The sequence below is a fragment of the Bidens hawaiensis genome, unplaced genomic scaffold, assembly GCF_021521415.1.
Source record: "Bidens hawaiensis isolate Kalapana, Puna unplaced genomic scaffold, B.hawaiensis_p1.1 tig00001904_1, whole genome shotgun sequence".
Taxonomy (NCBI): Eukaryota; Viridiplantae; Streptophyta; class Magnoliopsida; order Asterales; family Asteraceae; genus Bidens; species Bidens hawaiensis.
This window is the reverse complement of record NW_027491104.1, coordinates 620,206-638,959: the sequence shown is the minus strand read 5'-3', so window position 1 is coordinate 638,959 and position 18,754 is coordinate 620,206. Positions and strand designations below refer to the sequence as shown.

The 18,754-nt window shown below is 41.5% G+C and overlaps 2 protein-coding genes, 1 long non-coding RNA gene and 1 pseudogene across 4 annotated transcripts; 1 reads left to right on the top strand and 3 right to left on the bottom strand.

Annotated features, from left to right (window-relative positions):
- Window positions 1-10,528: 10,528 nt before the first annotated feature.
- Window positions 10,529-11,678, bottom strand: LOC143598794 (uncharacterized). 2 transcript variants are annotated; one of them, XR_013147179.1, is made up of 3 exons: window positions 11,363-11,678; window positions 10,893-11,062; window positions 10,529-10,832 (listed from the first exon to the last, which is right to left on the bottom strand). It is a non-coding gene; the product is annotated as an uncharacterized LOC143598794 (long non-coding RNA). The 2 variants fall into 2 exon arrangements; XR_013147178.1 differs by having other exon boundaries at window positions 10,529-10,863; window positions 10,934-11,062.
- Window positions 11,679-11,732: 54 nt separating this feature from the next.
- On the bottom strand, window positions 11,733-14,412 carry LOC143598542 (TMV resistance protein N-like). The gene is made up of 5 exons (XM_077076739.1): window positions 14,291-14,412; window positions 13,092-14,193; window positions 12,715-12,999; window positions 11,772-12,618; window positions 11,733-11,737 (listed from the first exon to the last, which is right to left on the bottom strand). The coding sequence occupies exons 1-5, from the start codon at window positions 14,314-14,316 to the stop codon at window positions 11,733-11,735; spliced, it is 2,265 nt and encodes a 754-aa protein (XP_076932854.1). The 5' UTR covers window positions 14,317-14,412.
- On the bottom strand, window positions 14,353-14,904 carry LOC143598532 (toll/interleukin-1 receptor-like protein pseudogene; annotated as a pseudogene).
- A 1,468-nt stretch (window positions 14,905-16,372) lies between these two features.
- On the top strand, window positions 16,373-17,242 carry LOC143598521 (uncharacterized). Its single transcript, XM_077076724.1, has one exon. The coding sequence runs from the start codon at window positions 16,373-16,375 to the stop codon at window positions 17,240-17,242; it is 870 nt and encodes a 289-aa protein (XP_076932839.1).
- The last annotated feature ends 1,512 nt before the right edge of the window (window positions 17,243-18,754 follow it).

Sequence of the window (18,754 nt, the reverse complement as noted above, 5' to 3'; positions counted from 1 at the left end):
AACTCAAGCGTAAAGCTAAAGGGAAAACTGGCGCAGGGGCCAGTAAAAAACAGAAGAAAAATGTTGCCCCTGTTACTCAGGATCCTCCTACCCAAGCAAAGGGACTTGAGAAAACCAAGGGGTTTACCTTCAAGTTTTCCTCGTCTTCCTTGCCTCTAGGTGTGGGCAGTCCTCCTGTCCACACGAGGTATGGTGCCGCCACCTCCTCTCTTCGCGCGGCGGAAAAGGGAAGCGGCGCTGCGCCTGCTGTTTCCTCTTCTCCAACAGGTATACTTTGTTTATACTTTGTGGTTTTATGAGCGTGATTCCGATAGAGTTATTAATGAATCTTTGCTCACTCAAATGTTTGTAGAGCCGGCGACCTTGGTGGATCAACCTCAGGCGCAGCAAGGTACAGAGGCTGCGCCGAAGGTTGCTTTGAAGTCCCCTGTTTTACCCTCGAAAAGGGGGAAAATGGACTTCATGGCGATGTTTAACTCGCGAACGGCGGTGCACCAAGGTATATATTGCGCTTTTATTTTCTGACTTTTTTCTTTTAGATCAAGTCATGAATCATTTCTCTTTGTTGGTTTTTTCATAGGAATTATAGCTGGCACACAAGCTGCTGGCGGCACTGCTGGCGCCGGCGCCAGCGCCGTTGGTTCTGCTCCTGCTCCTGCAAGCACTGAATCTCCCCTCATTGGGATTACTAAGGAGCAGGAGACTGTTTTACGCGCTGATCTAGCGGCGTCGAGACCTCCCTCACCTCCTCCTGCGCGCAGCCCTCCTCGCGAGACTGGTTTTGATTTTTCAAAGTCGCAGGAGAAAAGACCTGTTACAGAGGATGATGAGGAGGTCAATTTTGAAGACTCCGATGGTGGCCGCGCAAGCCCTGTAGCGCCACGAGATTTCGTGGCGCAGCCTTCTCGTGGGGCTGGCGCTGACTTTTCTGCTTGCTCTCCGCAGGTATAAGTTCGTTTTGCTCCGCTGCGCGGACTTCCATATTAGTGTTTAGATGACTAGAACGTTGCTTTGTGTTTGCAGGAAGCCGATCACATATACCGCCCGAGATGGAATATTACTGAGGATAGCTCATTTCAGTCCATGGGTGTGTGTGAAGACTTCTGGGCTCACTCTGTGCCTCCAGCTGAAAGGAGGTTTCAGGAGGACCGCGCTCGCGTGGACTTGCTCAATGACCATCTTTTTGCTGGGTCTGCGTTCTTTGCTGCCTCCCAAGAGCTTCGCTATGATTATGTAAAGGTGCGTGATGCTCTTGCGGAGGCCAAGCAAGAGGCTAAGGTATCTGCTTGGAATCTTTTTGACGCTCGAGAGAGAGCTGAGAAACTCCAAGCAGAACTCAGCGAGAACCGAGCAAGTGCCAACGCTGCCTTCGTGAAGCGCGGGCATGAGCTGCAGGCTGCGCGGGAGAAGCTGCAGGCAGCAGAGGCGGATGCAGCCAAGTACGTGCGGCGAGTGCGCGATTTGGAGCTAGATGCAGAGGCGCGTGATCAAACTCTTGTGCAGGCTATCACTGACAAATCTTTATTAGAGAGTGAGGTTGCGCGCCTGAAGAAAGAGCTTGAGGCCGCGCGGGCAGAGAAGGATGAAGCCCTGGCGAAGGCAGCGTCTGGCCAAGAAGAGCTCGATGCTGCGCGAGCGGAAAGGAATGAGGCCTTGGCGGCAGCAGCGTCCGACAGAGAAGAGCTAAAACAGACCAAGGAAACTGTTGAGTTGTTAAACTCTCAGATTCCTGCTCTTGAGACGTCTGTTTCTTCCCTCGCGCAGGATCGCCAATGGCTAGTCTCACAGGGTATGACTCGTTCCGCTTATGCGATGAAATACTCAGACGAGTTTCAGACCCTTGTGATGGATTGCAACGCTGCCTCGCGCTTGGTGGGTCGAGCTGAAGGGTTTAAGGATGTCTGTGAATATAGCATGCTGAAGAAGAACCCATCCGACTACCCTTATCAGCTCAACGTTGTCTGCGCTGACATGGCCGAGGTGGGGGAGAAGTATTTGAATACTCTCATTCCCATCCTTGAGCAGGTATTTTAACCTTAATGAGTTTACCTTGACTTATTTTCCTAGTCGTTTTGTACTCATACTTTTCCTTATGATTTGCAGATAGCCTCGCTTGCTGATCAGCCCGATCTCGGCGCTCTAAAGAAATTACTTGACGAGTGTGAAGGGGCTGGTGGCGGCGATGATGGCGCGGGCAATGCTGCCTCTGCTAGCGGCTCTGGCGTGGCCAAAGGACCCACTCCTGACACTATTGTGATAGAAGACGACTCCATTCAAGACGAACAGCTTGACTATGGCAAGTTTGGAGATGACGAGGAGCGGGCTGCGCCAGATGCTGAGGGAGGTAATGATGAGGGCGATGAAGAGGCTGACGTTGATATAGAGACTTGAGAAGCCCTTCATGTTTTTTTTTTATTTGCAGTTTGTATCTCATCATTTTGTAAATTTGTAAACTTCTATGTTTTGGAATGAAATTTTGTTTTTCTCTTATTCGCATCTTGCGCATTCCCCATTCATCTCTTTATATTGCATGTTTGCTTGTTGAATATAAGATATGCTTGCACGTTGAAATTTGAACAAGGTTGTAAGGAAATTATTTTACTTAATCCTTGTCATATTTTAAGTGATTTTGCAATATCCTGACTATGCTGACACGTACCTTGGCGTTTCATCATTCCTCTTTTGCGCGACGTTATCGCGCATTTATTATAGGGAATTATGAGTTTTTTAGCCTTTACGTGTCAGTATGTGTTACTCTGATATCCATTACAATTCCATGCGCGACCTCGACCTGAGACCTTAACAACTATGTTTTGGCATGTGCTTTGCCTTAGTTGTGCTTAGGTATTTTTATGGTCTAGCTGCGCAGCATGTAGGATGGATCTTGTGAGTGATTTGAGCTAAGGCTCGTATTATTGGGCTAAGGCCCTGAGCTAAGGCTCATATTATTGGGCTAAGGCCCTGACGTTTTAGAGTTAAAACTCGTTAACGCGTTTGAACTTGAAGCTCGCGCATGTATGTTTTACTTCGTTTTATTTTTTGTTTTGATGTCAATACAATGTTGTCATATTGCTCAAAATTAATAAAGGGAAGTGTGAAACATGTATGCAAAAGGTAATAGAACACACATTAAGAGAAAATAGCGCTTATCATTATTCATAATGGCTTAAAAAGCCTTGATTACAAACTTGATAATTTTTACATGAAACATTTTCTAAGCTGTGCTGCGTTCCATGCGCGCGGGATCTTCTTTCCATTCAAATCTTTTAAAGTGTATGCGACTTTTCCCAATTCTTCCGAGACTTGATAAGGTCCCTCCCAGTTGGGGGACATTTTTCCCGGAGGTATTGCGCGGCTAGCTTCATTGTTCCGAAGAACAAAATCGTTCTTCTTGAAGTGGCATTCTTTCACGCGTTGATTGTAATATTTTTCTAGTTTTTTCTTGTATTTGGCTTCACTGATGATAGCCGCCTCTCTGCGCCCTTCAAGTAAGTTGAGATCCAACCTCCTTTCACGCTCGTTATCAATCTTACTCATCATGAGCACTCTATGGGATGGGCATCCAATTTCTGCTGGAATCATAGCCTCCGTTCCATAGGTTAGGCTGAACGGGGATTCGCCATTGCTGGTTTTGCTTAATGTCCTGTGCGCCCACAGGACATTAGGTAGCTCCTCGACCCATGAATGGGATTCTCCCTCCAACCTTTTCTTCAGCCCATTCAGCAAGCTTTGGTTCGCGCGCTCCACTTGGCCATTCCCCTGAGGGTGGTATACTGAAGTGAAGATTTGGTTGATGCGCAATTCCTTGAGCCAACTGGATATCTTCCTGTCGGTGAATTGTTTGCCATTGTCGCTCACAATTTCCATGGGCAGGCCAAAACGGCATATGATGTGGCTCCAAATAAATTGCTTCATCGCCTCGGCTGTGATTTTTGCTAGTGGCTTGGCTTCAACCCATTTTGTGAAATAGTCTACTGCCACTACCAAAAATTTTACTCGCCCTTGCGCTTGCGGTAGGGGACCCACAATATCGATTGCCCATTTGTGGAAAGGCCATGCGGAGGTCACCGGAATCAAGTTGTTCTTTGGCCGCATGGTGTTTGGCGCATAGCTCTGACACGCTTTGCATTTTTGGATCTCTTTTAACGCGTCCAAGTACATGCCTGGCTAATAGTAACCTGCGCTCATTGCCTTGGCAACCACCATGCGCGGGCCAGCATGTATTCCATAGATTCCATCGTGTATCTCTCTGATCACATAGCTTGCTTCCTCAGCATCTAGGCATTTCATGAGCGGTCCAAGATAAGAGCGTCGATATAACGTACCATCAAGCAGTTCGTAGTTCTGCGACTTGTGTCTTATCTTCCTCGCCTGTGTGCGATCGTCCGGTATCTTTCCCTCCTTCAAGAATTCCATTAATGGAGTTATCCATGATGAAGGTGTTGTATGAATTACAAGGACAGACTTCGCTCCCACCGACGGGTTGCTCATTACTTCCACCCTGACATCTTTGCCGAAGTGATCGAAGCTGGTTGATGCCATCTTACTCAGCGCGTCGGCAGACTTGTTTTCACTGCGCGGAATATGTATGATTCTGAAGAAGTCAAATTGCTCGATGAGTTTTTTCGCTTGCTCTAGATACAGAGGCATGGTGTTCTCCTTGGCATCATAAAGGTCATTGACCTGTGCTGCTACCAAGTATGAATCAACATGGGCCTCTAGCTTTTTAACTCCGAACTTGTGCGCGATGCGCAGACCAGCCAGCAGGGCTTCATACTCAGCTTCATTGTTGGTGCTCTTGAAATCCAACCTGATTGCGTAAGTATACTCATGACTTTCTGGATCCACCAGCTTGAGGCCTGCGCCGGACCCTTCATTGTTTGAAGCTCCATCAGTGAATAATCTCCAAACATTTTTTTCATTATTGGCTTGCGGAGGGTCTACCTCGCGCTGAGCCTCTTCAATTTTTCCTTCAGGGATTTCTGCGATGAAATCAGCTAAGACTTGTCCCTTTATTGCTGGACGGGGCTTATAGGCGATCGTGTGCTCTCCTAATTCCAGCGCCCATTTTGTCAGCCTTCCTGAGAGCGCGGGACGCCGCAAGACTTGCTGGATGTTGTAACCAGTCAGGACTTCAATAGGATGACCATTGAAATATCTATGAAGCTTGCGCGACGCGTGTGTTAGTGACAAAACTAACTTTTCCATGATGGAGTAGCGCGTCTCAGGATCTGTCAGCACCCGACTCACATAATAGATTGGTGTTTGGATTCCCTTGCGATCCACCAACAACACTGCGCCGATGGCGCGCTCTCCTGCTGACAGGTACAATGTTAGAGTTTCGCCAGGAAGTGGAGCTGTGAGCGCAGGCAGATTTATCAGACATTCTTTTATCTCACTGAAAGCTTGCTCGGCCTCAGGCGTCCACTTGAATTGGCTTTTCTTTAGGCAATTTCTCAATGTGTTAACAAATGGGGTAGATTTGCTTGCATGGTTCGCTAGGAACCTGTTAATTGATACCAATCTACCATTCAACTTTTGAACTTCCTTCATGGTGGATGGTGAGGGCATGTCAAGGATAGCCTCCACCTTCTCTGGGTTCACCTTGAAACCATCCTTGGTGACCATTACACCTAGAAATTTCCCTTCTTCTACGCCGAATGTGCATTTGCTCGGGTTGAGCTTCATGTTTACTTCCTTTAGGCGCCAAAGGGTTTCTTCGATGTCTTTGAGCATTTGTTTTTCCTCCCTGCTTTTAATCACCAAATCATCCACGTAGACTTCTAGGTTTCTTCCAATTTGCTCGTTGAAAACCGCATCCATGAGTCTTTGGTAGGTGGCTCCTGCATTCTTCAAACCAAAGGGCATTTTTGTGTAACAAAAAACACCCTTGTCAGTTCTAAAGGCAGTCTTGTCCTCGTCTTGTGGTGCCATTTGAATTTGGTGATAGCCCTTGTAGGCGTCCAGGAAACATTTGAGCTTAAATGGCGCCACAGAGTCCACCTTCGCGTCAATGTTTGGGAGGGGGGTAACAATCTTTTGGACATGCTTTGTTGAGGTCCTTGAAATCAATGCACATCCTCCATGACCCGTTGCTCTTCTTTACCATCACAGGATTGGCTACCCATGTTTGGTATCGTATTGGGAGGATGATATTTGCGCGCAGTAGATCTTCTACTTGCTCATTCATGGCCTTTGCCTTCTCATCCCCCATGACTCTCTTCTTTTGAGCAATTGGCTCTACAGACTTGAAGGTGTTGAGAGAATGTTGCGCCAGGTCTCGCGGAACCCCAGTCATATCAGAATGTTGCCACGCGAAGACCGACATATACGTTGTGAGCAATCTTTTCATTCTCAACCTTGTGTCGTCTGATATCGTAGCTCCAATTGTGATTGTTTGCTCTGGGAATTTTGGGTTGAGAATCCATTCCTCTGGCGCGTTGTTTGCCATTGGAAGTTTCATTCTCCCTTCCCTCGGTATACTTGTCACTGTGCACAAATGATCTTGGTATACAAATGTTACACCTGTTGGTGTTGGGAACCCCAGCGCGCCGTGCGCTGGTGACGGTATGGCGTTGAATTGAGCAATCGTTCCTCTACCCAAGATCATATTGTGGCATGAAGTGGTGGGCAAGACCAAGAAGTTGACAATTTCGGCTCGCTTGTGTTTCTCATCCCCCATAGTTAGTTCAAATTGTATCTGACCTAGGGGGTGAATGATTTCATTTGAAACACCCGAGATTGGTGCATTCACAATTTCGAGCCTTGCTTGGTCTGCTGGATCCAACTTCCTGAAACATTGCTCATACATGATGTCTGATTCACTGCCAGTGTCCACCAGGACTTTTGACACTTCATAATGAGCAATGTGTGTAGTGATGACTAGAGGACTGCTGATAGACGGGCCTCCCCTGATTCTTGGGAAGATTACTTGTTGCTCGCGCCAATCTCCTTGGACTTGCGCGCTTCTCTTTCTCGATCTTTGCCCTTGCCTTCCTCCCTCGGCTACACAGATTCTTTTGAACTTTTTGCTGGCTGAGGCTCCATCTGGTTGTTCATTCTCTGGTCTTGGGTTTTTCACCAGGTGAGCCAACTTGCCTGATTTCACATCTCTTTCAATCACATCCTTCAAATGGTGGCATGCATCGGTGTTGTGCCCTATGGACTTGTGAAACTCACAATACTTGCCACTGTTTGATGGTCCCTTGTGGAGTAATGGCTTGGGGCTTTTAAACTGGACATTCTCTGTGCTTAACACTTGTGAAGGCGTTTTAGTGAGGGGAGTCCATATTCTTGGTAGGGGTCTGTTAGGCTCTCTGCCGCCTTCCCTCTTGTCACTTTCTCCGCGATTACGAATGTCTTTTTGGGGCTGGGGTGAGCTTGGTTGCTCCTGCTTTTCTGCGGGAGAAAAACTGGTTTATTGCAACCTGGACCATACGGAGTTCTGTTTGCCCCTCCTTTCATTGTTGCGCGGTGCTTCTGTTTGATGCCCTCTATCTCTTGCTCTATCTTGAGCAATTTGTTTTTCATTTCGCGCGAAGACTCGCGATGCTTCCATTAGCTTGGCCCAAGTGGTTGGCATGCCATCTCTGCTCACGAGAACTCTGCGGAGTTGATCACTGCGCACACCTTGTATAAAGGCCACGCGCAAGAGTTGCTCAGTGATACCTCCAATTGCAAGAGATTCCTAATTGAAACGGGTTATGTAGTCTTCAATGGTTTCATCATTCCTGCGCACGCAGTGCATGATGTCATCGGGGTCGCGCGTGTGTCTGCACTGCTGTACGAAGTGAGCCTGGAACTTCTCCAATAGCTCTTCGAACCCATCGATTTGTCCAGTCGGCAAGCTTTCGAACCAGACACGCGCTGCGCCCGTGAGGCAGCGAGCAAACATGTGACACCATGTTGGCATCGTCCAGCTTTCTAGGTTTCCAGTGTTGTAAAAACCTTGTAAGAAATCGTCTGGATCTGTTGTGCCGTCGTACTTGCCCAAACCACTTGGCATCTTGGTTTTGTGCTGAATGGGAGCCTACGCGATGCGCTCAGTGAATTTTGAATGCTTCACCAAGATGGCTGGCCTGTATGGTGTGGTTACGTCCACTTGCCCTCTCGCTGGTGGGTTGTACGGTGTGTACAGATCCATATCGGCTTTGGCTCCAGGCGCTATGTTCATGTGCGCGCGGAGCTGTGAGCCTCCTGCATGAGTATCTCGCGTCTTCCTCATGCTGTGCACTTCTTCATCACTAAAATCAGCGTGTTCAGTGTGAACAGAGTGACCATCTTCCGGCGCGCGCGCCCTTTTTGTTGTTCCTTGAATGGTTTGCTTATCAAACGCGAGCCTTTGTGTTAAGTCGGCTAACTTTTTGTGTTTGACCAGCTCATTGTATTTGTCCATTAAACGTCGTTGTTCGTTTATGAGCCATTCTTTAGGGTCATTGGTTTCAACTTCTGGACCCATTGGTCCTTTTTGTTTCGCGCCAGTCAGATTTTGGAACGTGAGATCGTCTGGAGGAGTTTCAGTCTGGCTATGAGGAGTTGTGATGAAGGGATGGTTACTGGTGGTGCGCGCAGAATCACGCGGCACCCTCAGAAACTGCTGTCCCTCATTAACATCCTCAAGCTCAATATCCTCCAGAACTTGATCGCTGTTTCGAACACCAGAAACCATGGTGAAGTTTTTCAGAGAGAACTGATGAGATGGTGATTTTGTTTCCGTTGTAACAGGTGATGGCGCCAATGAAGAAACGTGGATCGACTCACTGGTAGACGATCAACTTTCCTCGGGTATGAGTATGCTATTTCACCGATGGTTCTCCGGAGTATGAATTCTTCCACCTACAAAACGAGCAGCACCGTGAACTTACCCCTCAGAAAGGGACAGAGGGGTCCTCTTTGGGGTAACCCTCCGGTGTGAGAATAAGAGATTGTAGGAGAAGATAATAATAATCTGAGAGTGAGTAAGGAATTGGAATGTATTTTCTTGCTTACCTCCCCTTGTGGAGGTGGTGTGGTGTTTATAGTGTTAGGGTTTCCAATGATTGGGCTCAGATCCCATTAGGGCCTTTTTGGCCTCCTCCTATTGCTTTGCGCAACGTGTCCTTAGGACACCTGGTGCTTTTTCATTGATTATTCTCTGACCTAGGTATTTCACCTGACCCATGTGCAATCACGTGGTAGCACATGGGTTTTGCTGAGTTGTCCACCTTTCATTGGCAGCTGTCAACATCAGCATATTCTTATTCCTTAAAGGATACCTTCTGGAAGGTTGTCTGACGAGCACAATCAAGGTTGTCCTTATCCTGATTTGGATAAGGACGAGGTTGATTATGTGCATGTGTGATATGCGCCTATCCTGAGGATGCGCGAGGTCTTCTCTTTATTCTCACGCGCAGATGTTTCATGCGCAGATGTGATATGCGCAAGCATATGTAATATGCGCCACGCGCAGATGCGCCACGCGCAGATGTGATATGCGTGAGCATATATGATGCGTGAGCATGTGATATGCGCCACGCGCAGATGTGATATGCGTGAGCATATATGGTGCGTGAGCATGTGATACGCGTGAGCATATGTGATGCGTGAGCATATGTGGTATGCGTGAGCATATGTGATGCGTGAGCATATGTGATATGCGCCATGCGCATAGGTTTTGGCTTTGTGCCTTCATGATATCTTGATTTCAAGCCTCTTGTCTATATCTTGTGGGTTGACCCGCCCCGCTCGATGTTAAGGCGGGTACATACCTCTTCAGTTGGCTTATCCTGGAATGACCTGGATTAATAAAGTTGTCAATATCTACATCATTTTCTACATCATTGGTTTATTGGACTGTATTTGACTTTCTCCTATATCCGGTATACAGTTGAATTATCCTGGATTAATAGTTGGTTCAAATGGCATATAATAGAACTGGATATAGATGTAGGGGTAATTCGGGAAATATGGAAAGTGTTATTTGGACTAAAGTATATATGTGTGAACCCTTGGGTGGGCAAAAGTAAAATTTCACTAATTTTGACGTTATTTTACTAATCACGTGAAAATAACGTTAAAAGTGGCGGAAGGTTAATCAGGCATCATGTGGTGGCGTTGATAGCCGAAAGACAAGGGCACATGCACCAATCAGCCGGTGTCCCGATGATTGAGTGTTATGTGTCTTATGTCCAAGGCTACTATCGAGCCGGGGGTCTCACCGGAAGCAGCCTCTCTATCCCTATGGGATAGAGGTAAGGCTGTCTACATCTTACCCTCCTCAGACCCTACCATAGCATTGCTATTGGTGGGATATACTGAGTACGATGATGATGATGATGATGATGATGATGATGATTATTTGGACTAAAGGCGTTCAGTTTTGACCATAAGAGTTGTGTTGAATTTATTATAGTCAAAATTGAGCTGAAAGGTATGAATTGGTTTTGGATCTTAATGCCATGATCACCTGTTTGCGTTATGATAGAAGAGACTACACTCCATGAAAACAAGACAACAAACGATAGGCGTTTGATTATGAAACCCATCTGCACTAAACTTTGTATTTTCATCATTTTATAAATGCTTAGCAACATGATCAGTATTATCATAATAACAACAATAATATCTACAAAATAACTGCAGCAACTTAATTATATGAAATAAGAACCGAGGATCAATACTATCATAATAACAACAATCTTGAACCACATAATATGATCATTTCAGAAAGTTTCTTTCTTTTTACAATAGTAGACGGTGAGATATCTTAATAAGCAAAACTTATTAGGAACAACCCCCCACAAGAATGTATGACAAAATACAAAGTTGCAAAATACAAAAAGACTCTTTAGCATCTCATATCTCTTTTCACAAGACAAATTGAAGCTGAAAGCAAATAAATAAATAACAAATACCAACATTCAATTATATAAAAGCCTCTAAGAAATAAACTTACGGAGAGTTTAGCTCTCGCACCATCAACGAGTATTATTGCAGCTAATAGTATAGAGCTCCGTCAATCCTGCAATGAGATTTCCCAGTCCAATTTAGACTCCTAATAATATTGTTGGCCCTCAAAGATGGCCTGCAAACCATAAATTTACAAGTTTTATACGTGTTTCAAAACACTGCTTAGCAAACATGACATAAGTATTTATTGAGATTAATACTGATTTAGAAAGAAAAAAATAAGGCCAGAAAATGAAAGAACATAACAAGGTCTTTTCATCGATTTTGATTTAAAGATGAAAATTTCTTACACAAGCATTTAGTCGAGCAGGTGGTGTGCATGAATTAAAAAATACGTGAATATGTATAATTTGATTCAATTGAGCCTCATAATCACGAGTGTAAACAAACAACATCGTTAAATTGTGAATTGTACCTGATTAAGACAAATACTCATGTTGTGGCTGACAAGCTTATTTACAGCTCTACGTAGTACTTGATCATCCATGGTTGATTCAAGATTTCATCCGCCAAAATGGATGTAAAACCATAGGATTCAAGTTGCCACATGGACCCATAAATACGCAGACCTTTCAACTGATAAATGCTCCGCGGAAGACGATTAATGTCTGTATCTTCTATCCATAACTCTTTCAAACATTCTAAACTCCCAAGTTCCTCTGGCAATTTCTTAATATTTGGACAATTTTCGAGCTTTAAACGTTTTAAGCATTTCATCTTACATATGTTGTTCGGAAGATGACTTATGCCTGAAGAAGCAGATATATCTAACTCTTTCAAACATTCTAAACTCCCAAGTTCCTCTGGCAATTTCTTAATACTACCACAAGAGCTTATCTCTAAAAGTTTTAAGCATTTCATCTTACATATGTTGTCTGGAATATCTAGTAACGATTTGCACATCCATATGATTAAGTTCTCTAAACACTCTAATCTGCATATATTCTCACGTAACTGCTCAAGAGCCCAACAAGAACCAAGTTTAAGTGATTTCAGATTTTTCAACATAAAAATACTATCCGGAAGATGTTGAAACCGTTGTAACCACAAAGATAGCTTCTCTAGACTTTCTAACTGCCACAGATCCTGAGGAATGCTTTGGGAAAGTGTAAGCTCTCTTAAATGTTGTAAATCACATATAGTTGCTAGAAAATACTCATGGTTTTCGCAAACGCATGAACCAAAACGAAAAAGTTTCTCTAAATTTCCACTCCATGAGGATCTAGGTTCATCATATATACATGTAAACCTAAACCCTAGAAAATCATTTGTAACATCTTCACAACGTACCTTTATTTCCACTGTATCTATAAGAGAAGCTGACTCATGTTGTTTGTCAACCTCTAAATATGCAACATTTAAGCATTTACTTAAGCTAAAGTAAACAAGCTTTTTAAGACATCCCACCGGAGCATGAATTTCTTTAAGATGAGAACAATCTTCAAGATATAATTTCTCAAGATGTGGAACCATCCCAATGTTAAGGTGACTCACCTTAGAACGACTGAGGTTGAGTATTTTGAGATTCGGGCATTCAACGGGCAATTTGAGTTCTACAAAGTCTTTACATCCTTTAAGATTTAACTCCTCAAGATGTGGGGTCATGCTAAGGTCAAAGGTTCTTAACTTCAAAGATTTACTGAGGTCAAGGAATTTAAGCTTATTAAAAACCTATCATAAGAAAAGAAAAATAGATGAGAATCAGTGTAATCACAATATATAACATTATATGCATTATGCAAAACAACCAATCAACCATTATTCTACCTTTCTTTCTCCTCCTTCCCAGAGTTCAGTTATATTGCTCCATTGCATTTTAAGGTTAACAAGGTTATTTGCTTGAAACATTTCAGGTAAAGACCGAAAAGGGTATAGACTCCAACAAAGATATCGTAAAGCATCTGGTAAGTATTTGCTAACTTCATCAACTTCTTTTCCGTTGCCATCCACTATAAGTAGTCTAAGTTCTTCCATGTTTCTAATACCTTTCATAATAATATTTGAATGGAGAAAGGAATATCCCAAATACATACTTCTTGTTGCTTTGGTGCCCTGTACATAATAAAAAAAATGCTGGTGTGAAAATTTGTCAAAGAAAATAATATTTCCTAGTTGTCCACATTTCATATAAACTTAAAACTTACCAATTCCTTAACCAATATGTCTTCAATTTCCTTTTTAATCCATAATCGACTATGTCTTCTAGGCTCGTTAGGATGCGAACGACGCACTATATTCCAGCCCATTTCTTCTATACGATCATGGAAGTCTAATTCGCCAAAATTAGAAATAGTTATCAAAGATTTCTGCTCAAGAACACCTAAACCAATTTCAGCATAATATCCACAACTGTCAAGTATTTTGATTGCAATTTCTTTCTGCGAATATTTCATCATGCATACAACATCTAGAAAGATTTCTTTCTGATCATCCTCTAGGCCATTATAGCTTATCTCCAATCTTTTCAAAGTTCGATCTTCAGGGATAGTTTTTAGTCTTTCTATCGCATCTTTCCATACATGATCACTTCTACCACAAAGATGTGAACCCAAAACTTTGATTGTTAAGGGAAGAGCAGCAGCATAATGTACAACTTTACTTGATAGCTCTTCATACCCTTGATTTGGAATATCTTTCTTAAATGCATACCTGCTGAAGAGGCAGAGTGCTTCCTCATCTGATAACAGATTAACATCATGAATAATGCTCACTCCATGTGCTACGAGCACCTGCTGATCTCTTGTTGTGATGACAATTCTACTCCCCGGCTTAAACCAAGTAAGCTCACCAGCTAACGCGTCAAGTTGCTCTATATCATCCACATCATCTAGAACAACAAGAGCCTTTCTACCAGGCATCATCCTTTTCATCTTATTTTTCCCATCAGAAACACTTGTTACATCAATGTTTTGATCAGCTAACACATCTATAAGGACTTGTTTTTGCAATTTCTTCAAACCAGTCGAAGAGCCTTTTGAAACTTCTCGGACATTCTCAACAAAGCTTACACCTTCAAACCAAACGGATGTTAGATCAAAAACAGCTCTCGCCAAAGTGGACTTTCCACCACCTCCTATTCCCTTGATCCCTATCAGATGAACATCTTCGGAACCAGTTTCTAAAGATGAAACTACACTCCTTACCCGGGTCTCCATGCCTACTAACTTCCCATCAATGCTCGAATTAGTGAAATATAGCTTTAGGGAAATTTCTTGAACAATTTGTTGAATAAATTTAGCTTCATGCCTATGAATTAAAGAAGATTCATTCAGGTTGCATGAATGTCCCTATGAAGAACATGTTACATAGGAAAGAAAAGAAGAATATAAGATGAAGGAATTACCCATTAAAAGTAGTCTTCAACTCCATCCCAGCCAAGCCGGCTGCTTCTTTGAGAGCATTTCTTCATCTTCCAACATCATCTTCATTTTCCTGTTTGATAAAGTTCAAAGCTTTCTTAGTCTTAACAAGATTTAACACAAGTACAAAGCACTTGGATAAGAAACAAAATGCTAGAGTGGAACAAAGATAGTCGAGAGGTAGAACAAAGCTCCTACTAACCTTTTCATGTTCTGCAAAGGCTTTTCCAAATGCCCCACTTTGGTGACGGACTTCAGTGGGTTCCACATCAAAGAATATGGGGTAAGCAGTCTGCTCCTTTGTCGTTTGGCACTCGATAATCTTTACGAGCTCCTCCAAGCACCATGATGAAGATGCATAGTTCTTGGAGAAAACAATGATGTGAAATCTCGAGTCTTTAATGGATCTGATGAGTTGCTCACTTATTCTTTCCCCTTTCTGGATTTTTTCATCATCTTTGTAAGTTATAATGCCTTTCTGGTGAAGAGCATGATAGAGATGATCAACAAAGTTCTTGCGGGTGTCTTCACCCCGAAAGCTTAAAAAGACATCATACTTGAAGCTCTTTTGAACTAATGAAGCTGAAGTAGATGCCATTGAATGTATGCTTAAAGGGTCAGATAAAACGAATTTGTTTATATGGGGAATTTGTATAATCAGAATGCAAATGAATTAACTTGTAAAGAGATGATCAAATAAGACTTCACAAACTGATATTTTGAGTGGAAAATTTGTGCAATTACGTGGAGGTAGTAAAACCTCTTATTTGGTCAATATAAGATAAGGATCCTTAACTGAATTAAAAAAATAATAATAAATAAAAAGAAGTTATGCTAGTCTGTTATAAACCTAAAATAGTAAAATAATTATATTAAGCATATTAAGTTGATTATAGAAAAAAAATGAGACACACTTTAAACACTGGTACAAAAATGATTTATTTGGGCGGTTGGCTAAACTATTTTGGGCGGTCCATATCTTAAAACCGCTTGAAACATGTATTGTTTATTTCCTACCCAAGCTAACCGCCCTAAACAAAGAAATGACAGCCTAAAATACTTATATTTTCAACCTACAAATGGATTTTGAGCGGTGACTTTTTGAACCGCCTAAAAGAGTTCTTTTTCATTGGTTTAATTTGATGCCATAATCTCCAATAAAATATTTTATATAATTTGTTAAAAAACCTTTAACAACTAATTTTGGGTGGTTTATAGTTTAAAAGAATAAAAGCCATAAATGACAGCTTAAAAATATCTCCAACTGTTTCAACATATTTTGGGCGATGCCTTTTAAAACCGCTCAAAAGGATGGTTTGTTACCTATTTTTTAGTATTTTTTGATAAACTCTAGATATTTTTAATATAAACTAGAAATCCCTAAACGGCTAATGATCTCATCTTCATACTCCCATACTCTTAGTCACTTCTACCTAGGTAAATTCACTCTTTCTTCACTGAAGTCATTTTTCATGATAGCAGGTATCAAAATATAAACTTTATTATATAATTTATTGTTCATATATTTAACTATTGATTTTATATGTATTAACTGATTGTATTTTGTTCATTGTAGATAATCAAATAGTTGTAGCCTTTTCTTTTCTTTATTCAATATCAGCGCGTTAAAGGTACGAACAATTTTAGCTTCATTACTGGCCTTTATTGTTGATCCATATGTGTTATATGTGTGTGTATATATAAAATTGACCTTTAGAGTATACCGTCCAAAATTGATCTAATAGAGATAAATTTTGAATTGTCCCTGTTGGGAACTGCTTTTTGAATATTCAATCTCATTAGGACGTGTATACATTTTAACTTGTTGACTATTTAAGAAAAAATCGACAGTTGTTTCTTCTACTCCTTCGGGTGTGTGGCTTATCCGCATACTTGGGGAGTTAAGGGGAAACGTTGCCGATTTTTTCCTAAATAGTTAACAAGTTAAAATGTATGCAAATGAGATAGAATGTTTAAAAAGTGGGTTAGGATCCACCGCCTTATGTACCTATTAATGACCCGTGCATAAATTGCATATAACTTATTTGATTTTATTTTATTTTCAGATGGAATGTAGAGAATATTGGATGTACAAAAGTGGACGTCCTTCTGAAATATATACGAATGGCTTTTATACTTTTCTTAAGGCTGCTGAATCCAATCGGAGGAATGTGATATGGTGTCCTTGTGTGACTTGTAAAACTTTGCAGAGATTTGAAAATATTAACGGTATAGAGCATCATTTGATTGTGAATGGTTTTATGCCTAATTACACATGTTGGTACAGGCATGGGGAACAACGGATTGACGGTGTCACAACATCTGTTAATTTAAATGATGACAATTTAAATGAGAACAATTTAGATGACATGTTTAAGGATATAGAGAATGAAAATGTTGGCAATTTAGATGACATTTTTAAGGATGTAGAGAATGAAAATGTTGACAATTTAGATGACATGTTTAAGGATTTAGAAAATGATATTGGCGATGATGATAAAGAAAAATTAGAACATCTATTTGAAGATGCACAAAAGCCATTATATAACGATTCTGAGATTTCAAAACTTGAAGCTGTTTTGATGTTGTTTAATGTGAAAGCGAAAAACAGATGGAGTGATACAAGTTTCACAGATCTATTATATGTTTTGCATATTATGCTTCCGAAAAGTAACGAGTTGCCAATTTCATTTTACCAAGCAAAAAAAATGATGAATCCAATGGGATTGGAAATTGAAAAAATACATGCTTGTCCGAATGATTGCATGTTGTATAGAAATGAGTATGCGAACAATCATGAATGTGTTTACTGTGGTGCATCAAGGTATAAGAGGGAAAATAAAACTGGTAAATATGAAAATGATGTGAAGAAAAATGGACCACCGGCAAATTATTGTGGTATTTTCCCCGAGACTAAAACGATTATTTTCAAATGAGAAAGACGCAAAATTATTACGTTGGCATTCAAATGAGACGCAAAATTATTACGTTGACGGAAAATTAAGACATGTGGCAGATTCACCTCAATGGAAAAATATTAATAGAAAATACCCAAATTTTGGTAATGAAGTTATAAACATAAGATTTGGGCTTAGTTCGGACGGAATCAATCCCTTCAGACAATTTCGTAGTCAGCATAGTACGTGGCTGGTTTTTCTTTGCATCTACAATCTTCCACCGTGGTTATGCATGAAACGAAAATACATAATGATTTCGTTGTTAAATCAGGGTCCGGAACAACCTTGTAACAACATTGACGTATATTTGTCCCCTTTGATTGCTGACCTGAAACTCTATGGAGTTCTGGTGTAAATGTGTATGATGCTTATAAGAAGGAATATTTTTGAATTGCATGCCATGATATTCTGCACCATAAATACGAAAGGTAAGAAAGCTTGCCCTGTTTGTGAAGATGAGACAAGTTCAGTGTGGTTAAAAAATTGTAATAAAACAGTATACATGGGACACCGAAGATTCCTTCCAACTGGTCACGGTTATCGAAAGAACATGACGGACTTTAATGGAAAGACCGAGACCGGAAGAAGACCCTTGATGCTTTTTCAAGAGTTAAAAATCTAAATATTGTTTTGGGAAAACGAAAACGAACTAGCTCTAAGAAAGGATCCATTTGGGAAAAAAGCTCACTCTTTTGGGACTTGCCATACTGGAGAGATTTAGAGGTTAGACATTGCCTAGATGTTATGCATATCGAAAAAAATGTATGTGATAGCTTGCTCGGGTTATTGTTAAACATTCCTGAAAAACAAAAGATGGTATCTATGCTCGTAAAGACATGAAAGAAATGGGAATACGTAAAGAGCTTGCCCCTGTTGATACCGGTACTCGCGTTTATCTACCCCCCGCGTTTTATACAATGTCAGAGAAAACAAAGTTTTGTAAATGTTTACATGATATTAAGGTTCCATCATGCTATTCTGCAAACATTAAAAGGTTGGTGTCCATGAAAGAAAATAAACTACTTGGTATGAAGTCTCATGATTGTCATGTTTTGATGACACATATGATTCCTATTGCAATCCGTGGATTGCTACCAGAGAGCACACGACATACCATCACAAAACTTTGTTGGTTTTTGAACATGATTCACTCAAAATGTATTGACCCCGAAGAATTGGATGCATGGCAAAATGAAATTATCATCACACTTTGTGAACTAGAGAAGTACTTCCCACCGTCCTTTTTTTATGTGATGGTTGATCTCGTGATTCAAATTGTTGGAGAAATCAAGGCTTGTGGTCCTGTATTTTTGCGTTACATGTACCCTTTTGAAAGATACATGGGTTTCTTAAAATCCTAAGTAAGAAATCGTAATCGGCCTGAGGGTAGTATTGTTACTGGATATGCTTCCGATGAGGTGATTGAGTTCTGTACAAGTTATTTGGAAGGCGTTAAAAATATTGGTTTGCCACAATCTCGTCACTGTGGTA